This window comes from Babesia bigemina, scaffold Bbigscaff_62467 (genome assembly GCF_000981445.1).
Source record: "Babesia bigemina genome assembly Bbig001, scaffold Bbigscaff_62467".
In the NCBI taxonomy this organism is placed as follows: domain Eukaryota; phylum Apicomplexa; class Aconoidasida; order Piroplasmida; family Babesiidae; genus Babesia; species Babesia bigemina.
The window spans coordinates 2,520-9,612 of record NW_012237042.1 but is presented as its reverse complement, the minus strand read 5'-3'; the positions used below and the strand labels follow the sequence as shown (position 1 = coordinate 9,612).

The window sequence follows — 7,093 nt, the reverse complement described above, 5'->3', positions numbered from 1 at the left end:
ATGTCATCGCTGCCGTGACCATGACATCGCTGCCGTGACCATGTCATCGCTGCCGTAACCATGTCATCAACTTGGTCACCACTGTCTTCGCTGCCGTCATCATGTCATCGCTGCCGTGACCGTGTCATCGCTGCCGTGACCATGTCATCGCTGCCGTAACCATGTCATCGCTGCCGTAACCATGTCATCGCTGCCGTGACCATGTCATCGCTGCCGTGACCATGACATCGCTGCCGTGACCATGTCATCGCTGCCGTGACCATGTCATCGCTGCCGTAACCATGACATCGCTGCCGTAACCATGACATCGCTGCCGTGACCATGCCATCGCTGCCGTGACACTAACTTGGTCATGGCATTGGTCAGCACATTGGTCAGCACTTTGGTCACCACTCTGGTCATGGCATTGGTCACCTCTTTGGTAAGGTGCTAGGTCAGGTGCTTGGTCAACACTTTGGTCATGGCATTGGTCACCAAGTTGGTCATGGCATTGGTCAGCACGCTGGTCATGGCATTGGTCAGCACATAGGTCACCATTTTGGTCAGCACTCTGGTCATGGCATTGGTCAGCACCTTGGTCAGCACATTGGTCAGCACTTTGGTCAGCTGTTTGGTCACCACTTTGGTCAGCACTTTGGTCACTTCTCTGGTCATGGCATTGGTCACCACGTTGGTCATGGCATTGGTCATGGCATTGGTCAACACTTTGGTCAGCACTTTGGTCAGCATCTTGGTCAACACTTTAGTTAACTACTACACAATCACATACAACGATTAATGAGTGATACAACAGATTAAAGCACAATTCATAAGTTAGGTGAGTAGGTGATGCTAGGTGAGTGTAGATAGTGAACACGTGAGTACGATTATGGTTGCAGGTAAAACACTCTGTTAAGTTTGTTAACACGTCCAGCAGCAAGTAGTGATTGAGCAGCGATGCGATGTGATGAGGGACTATGCAAATGCGATTTGATGTGGAGCAGGTCGAGGCGGATGACCATGATGTGGAGGAGGTACAAGAGGGAGAGGAGCCAGAGCGCGACGTTGAGCCAGATGAAGGGGGCGCGGATTTGGAAAAGGAAGTTAGGTATGGTGACGTAGATTAATTTAGCGAGTGGCGCGTCTTCTGCTTCGACATCGCTTATTACTCTGCCCAAGGCTGTGCAGAAATCTTCACATGTACGTTTCAACTTCCTATCATTTACGCCACGTAATGCATATGGGCTGCCGAACGTAAACCCGCAAGCGTATATAAGCGCATGAGTACTGCGGCACTGAACTATGGAATTGCAGGAGGTTCTGTGTTTAATAGTATCAAAGCCTTGCGGTAAACCTCGCTCATTGGACACCTCATATCCATAGCTGAATCGAACCTGACAGTCTTTGTCACAGCCCTTGTCGTAGCATCTGCTACCCTTCTTATTACACTGATTGCAGCACTGTTTATACAACTGTGCTAGAAGATCATAAAAGGTTTCGGTCATGTACACAACCCACGACAAATAGTTGCGAGCGTTTTTCTTAGAGAAGACCGTTGTTATATCGTCGCTGATTGATTGTAAGTATGGACCGCAGGGTAAGCCTGGTTTTGTGTCATCCTCACAGGATATAAGACTGAATAATTCACCTTTGGGTTGCTTGCGTATACCAGTACTGTGACTGTCGTGCTTCTTGCTCATCTGTATGCAAACAACATCCAACGTTGTTTCTATGTTTCCGAAGTTGGCTTCTTTTACTGCCGATTCAAATGCCTGCTTCTTATGCTCCTTACCCACATTGTTCCAGTTCATAAGGAATTTATGGTAGAAAGAGAACATTTCACCAAGTGTCTGCGGTGATCGCCGCAGGAGACAGTTTAGCTGAGCGCACAGTTGAGTGAGGGGTGATTTGTAAGCGCAGAAACCGGAAAGGGCCTGCTTTATGTACTTACCTTTTTTCGTATGCGACGCCGCAATTCCGATGTCAGCGAAACCCATGGGAGTTAGACACGGCTTGCCAAAGTGGTTGCCTACTGAGCACTTGACTCCACATCCCACCTTAGTAAGGTGATGAGGGAGGAAACCTTGTAGGCCGTCTTCGAGGTATGCTTGGAGGGGAGACTTGACACCGCACACAGGGTGTTGGCTGCACTTTTGGTCATCGTTTTGGTCAGCCGTTTGCTTGGCCTTTTGATCAGCCAGCTGGGGACATAATTGGATGGCACACTGCTTTTCATTACAGGTCCACGACGATCCACCGACGTGTTGACCGTAATGACAGTCACCCCAACCTCCGGCTTCCGGTCCGTTTTGACACTGACTATACAAGAATCGAAATTGGTGATACACCCTATTCAATATATCCACAAGCATGTCAAAGCACGCAGCTGGATTACTAGGATAATTTAAATTATCGGCGTTAATATAGAATTCACAGGCATATCGGCCTTTGGAATGGCCGTGACCGAGGATGGCCATAAGTGTATCATGGGAATATACACAAACCGTCCCAAGCCTGTCTTTCAGTATTTTTGCTGTAAGACTCGAAGTTCCTTCCAGGCTAAGTGATGTATCGGATATAGCTTCATACGGCTTGTCTTCATCTGCTTTAGGTTTGGGGAAGAGTTCCTTAAGGTAGCTCGTAACTTTGCCATACATCGGATTAAACATCAGTCCTGGCAGCCATTGCAGCATTTGATATATTGTCGTAGGAGGTTTAGAATTTGGGCGGTTGATGAGATGGCAAGCCCTGTAATAGTTATACGACATATGGTGGTTTAGGCAAGCAAGTAAATTGATAAGTTTCACGGCACCCTTGTCTGTAAGGAGTTTGAATTTCTGCATTAACTCTTTGGTTCCCTCCGCCGCGCTTGTAATTTCATTGTGACATAAATCACTGACTTGCGCTCCCGTGCACTCCGGCTTATTCCTCAGCTGACCATCCTGCTTCGTTATATCCGCACTCACTTTGTAGCCTCGCATATTGAAAAATACTCCAAGATTATTTCCATGTTGCAGATTTATCTGCTTTTGCTTATTATTAGAATCATCACACGTTTTTTTTAATTTCAGCATATCATTATACAGTGTCTCCAATACCGTCAAAAATATTTTGGCGCAATTTTTTCCTTCTTCTGTAACATTTTCGGTGTTTGCATATACCAATAAAACGTTCTCAGAACCTCCATCATACCCGTTCACATACACCCGCTCCATCTGCTCGACAAACCCCTGCAGCCCCGCTCTGACCGCATCGAGCAGCTCCGGGTGCCGGGGGTTGGCGAAGGCGGAGGGGTGGAGAGAGGTGAGGGAGGAGGAGAGGGTGGAGAGGAGGGAGGTGAATTGGTGATCGTAATTATAGTTTTTAGACTGTTTTGCATCAATTAAATTAGTAAGTAAGTTGTTAAGATCTTCATTAATTTTTTTTACATTTTTGGATTCATCAGTGTCAGCAAATATGGCTGCCGCACTCCTAGGCTGTGGCGGAATTTTTATTTCGTCTTCAATGTACGGTAAAATGTTTGTTACGTAGGCATGGAATTTGGATGACAGGTCCTTGAATATTTTAATAGTGAATGCTTGTTTTAGTGGTGCAAGCAATGACGCCGACGTCTGAAATTCTGGAAGCGCAAATGTTATTACAGTCACCTTGATTCCATATATCGTCCTCAAAAAACCTTTAACACCCGTTTTTTTATCTTTTTCAATTACGATCTTAATCTCCTCAGTTTTGTAATGCACTATCGCTTTTAACTTCTCAAACACATCGCTGATTTTGGCGTTATACTGCTTTCGGGCTTCATTTTGGATTGCTTTAGTACTTCTGTTAACTTCTTGAGACACAAACATTTCGATGTCCCAAATACATTGCTTGCATTGTGAGTTTAGGGAATTTCTGATTCTTTGCGCTTCGTCAATCAAGGGAGCCAACTTTGTTTGTTGTAGCTCACGAAGATCATGCATTAAGTTTTTTAGCTTGCGGTCGAAGACATCATTTTTCAGTGTACCCAAATTCCCTGTGAGAAACTCGCTTGAATTTTTAACAGCATCGCAGAGGCTGTTGAGTTTCTCCAAAACATCCAAAATATGACCGCTTTTCAACCTTTCAACGTTGTTTTTGATTTCCTCAAAACCCTTTGTAAAAACAGATTCAACACCTTCAGTAAGTCCATTTTTCAGCTCGGTCAGCAGCGTATGTACACCTTTCTTCCTATCCTGAGAACCGTCGAAATACTTGCGCCCATCTTGCTTTTCAGTGATTAGTGTAATTATCTGTCCGAGCTGTTTTTTGATTGTTCCGAACGAGTTTTCGAATATGCCTTTGCCTGAGTTGAGAATGTTAGATATGTCTCCGCCGCTTTCTAGCGTCTTCAGGCCTTCTTTCCTTATATAGTTAATTTTAGTTGGAAGTGTGCCTGGATCACCTTCAGTGCCTTGCAGTTCTCCCTTCTTAAGCGCGTCCAGTATGTCCGATGTTTGTTTGACGTGGAGTATATAATTCCCAAGCTTTTCGAGTTTAAGCTTGCCACTGCTAGGGAAAGCACGTGCACCTACTGTATCTTCATTCCCTATTTCTTGATTTAGTTTCTCGTGAATAGGCTTTGTCACATCATCCCCAAGGTTGGCGGTAGTGACTCCGGGTGACACAACAAACTTTTTTTTAAGATCCTCACCAAGTTTTCTAACCGCGTCAATCGCTTTCTTCATCTCTTGGATATTGGAGTCTAAAATTATGCTGCCGATTTCCCCGGCGGCATCAGTAGCGGCAGACTTTACAGCGGCGAGTATGATTGAGATGACTTTATTTATGTAGCGTTTATTATGGCTAGTCTTTTTAGCGGGGTCTACCCACTTATCTACTTTGTTCAATGCAGTCTCCACCGCCTGCAATATGGCATCCTCCTGACCATTAATATTGGATGTAAAAATAGTGAGACATTCACTAATATCTTCCAAAATTTTCTCTGCATCATTTTGGTTTTTGATGTTGACATTTTTGACATGTTCATTCATCGTATCGCTAATTGCTTTTTGAACAGTTTGGGTTATGATACCTAGAATTTCTTTATCGCTTTTTAATTGGCCATCTATTGTATTCTTGAAATAATTACTCGTTTTATTGTCGCCAACATACCAGTTAAGATAACCACTCTGCATACCCTCACTCTTTATTGTGCCTTCAACTATGCTCTGAATGGTCGCTTGGAATGCATCTTTAAACTCATTAGCATAGTTGTGGAGACCGGAAACGATATTATCTAAGAATCCTCCAGCCAGTGCTGTACTCTCATCTCGTTTCGCAATACTATCAGTTTCTACTTCAAGTGCGTCTTTGATTTTTCCAGCCATTTCGCCCCTAACGTATCCATCCAACGCCTGCTTAAGTTGGTTTTTCATCTTACCCAAATCCCCCTTTAACTCCTCATTCATATCATTCACAGCCTGCAGCGCTTGGGATACGTGTTGCTTAATGTTCTCAATCGCAGCGTTTGCCGCCGTTCGGAGTTCAACGGCTTTGTCCTGTAATTCCTTAGCCTTAATCGATATCTGCGATTGATCCATACTTGTTCTATCCAATATGTCATGGCATCTCCACAGACCTTTCTTTACAACTTCACTAGCTTCCCGTTTCCATCTCTCCAAGTCTTCAACAGCGCCTTCTAGATTTAATTCATTTACCTGAATTGCTTGAGCTACTTGCTTACGCTTACAAGTTTCTGCACCTTCATTCACTTCATACAATATTTCATCCGCGCGTTTCTGCAGTAATTCAGCAATAAAGGTTTTTGTTTCATTAATCCATTCTCCCATCGCTGCCAGCCACTGCTTCAATTTGTTGTTCGCGGTATCTATATTTTTAAGTAGTGTAACCATTTGCTCATCAAGACTCTCTCTCATCTGAGTCACGCAATGTGTAGCGTGAGCAATCACTTGGGTCTCCAGAGTCTTGAGCTCCCTCCCCGCCGTCTCTACCACCGTCTTCAACTCCTCATTTTTTGCCGCCGCCACGAACGATTTCACCTGCACTTTTATGTTATTTACGGGATCTTTCAACTTATCTTTAAGCGATTTGTCGAGCTGATTGTACGCTCCCTCAGCCCAGTCGAAGGCGTCGGACACGTCCTTGGCCTTCTCTATGCAATCACCCAAACGGGCGGCCACGTCACTAGGCTCACATGTATTAAGTGCGTTAAGTGAATTATTAAATTGAGTTAATTTGTCAGAATTTAGATTATTAAAATAGTTTTTTACGTCAGTGCATCTTTTATTTAATTCTCCATCCCACTCCCCCAGCGCCGTGCTCACAGCGTCAACGGCCGCAGACAATCCGCCAGGATTGTGCATATTGTCTTTAATTTTTTGGAGTGTTTCATCCATCTTAGTGTAATACGTTGTAACGCTTGGATCATCTTTCACCGCATCAAGCACTCCACTCAAAAATCCCATCACCCCGTCACACAGCCTATCCAAGTCCGAATACACTATCCCACTGCCATCGTAGCCTTTGGAAGCAGAGTTGAAGCCTAAGAAGGTTTCGAGGCCATCACAAAGATTTGTTAAAAGCTTTTCACAATTCTTTTCATCAGTCAATCCTTTAAGACTCTCTTTAAGCTTGTTAACCTGAGACAACTTGGAGTCAATGTCCTCATACGCTTTTTGCTGGGCGTCGGAACGCTTAGATTTATGTGATGCAACACATTTTTCTTTCTGTTTTTCAAAATCATTCGAAGTAAAACCATTTGAATTTTTTCCAAGTTCTTGAGATTTTTTAAGTTCATCAATTTTCTTCTGGTAGAACTGGCAAGTGGACTCATTTCCCTTGTACTTAACAGGGCATTCAAGTTTAGATTTTTCGGCTTGGAGGGACTTAGTAGCCTTCTCAATAGCCTCCTCAATCAACTTTTTCAAAGCTTCAGACAACTTGGTAAGACCATCACTGTCACCATTCCCATACCTAACCTGGATCAACCAGTCGATGGACTCAGTCAGAAGGGTAGTGAAGGGTGTCAAGGCACAAGTTATTATTGTGGTCTAAAGAGGTCATAGCGGTATTATGGCGAGGTAATTCGGGCGATGTAGAGTGGTTAAAGGGGCTATGTAGAGTGGGTTAGGGA

General features: G+C 44.2%; 2 protein-coding genes across 2 annotated transcripts; one reads left to right on the top strand and one right to left on the bottom strand.

The window, feature by feature from the left end:
• Positions 1 to 556: 556 nt before the first annotated feature.
• BBBOND_0001460 (hypothetical protein, conserved) lies at positions 557 to 778 on the top strand (the record flags this gene model as incomplete). The annotated part of the gene is made up of 1 exon (XM_012914987.1): positions 557 to 778. One exon carries the CDS (start codon positions 557 to 559, stop codon positions 776 to 778), a length of 222 nt encoding a protein of 73 aa, XP_012770441.1.
• Positions 779 to 866: 88 nt separating this feature from the next.
• BBBOND_0001450 (hypothetical protein, conserved) lies at positions 867 to 6,425 on the bottom strand (the record flags this gene model as incomplete). The annotated part of the gene is made up of 1 exon (XM_012914986.1): positions 867 to 6,425. One exon carries the CDS (start codon positions 6,423 to 6,425, stop codon positions 867 to 869), a length of 5,559 nt encoding a protein of 1,852 aa, XP_012770440.1.
• Between the last annotated feature and the right edge of the window lie 668 nt (positions 6,426 to 7,093).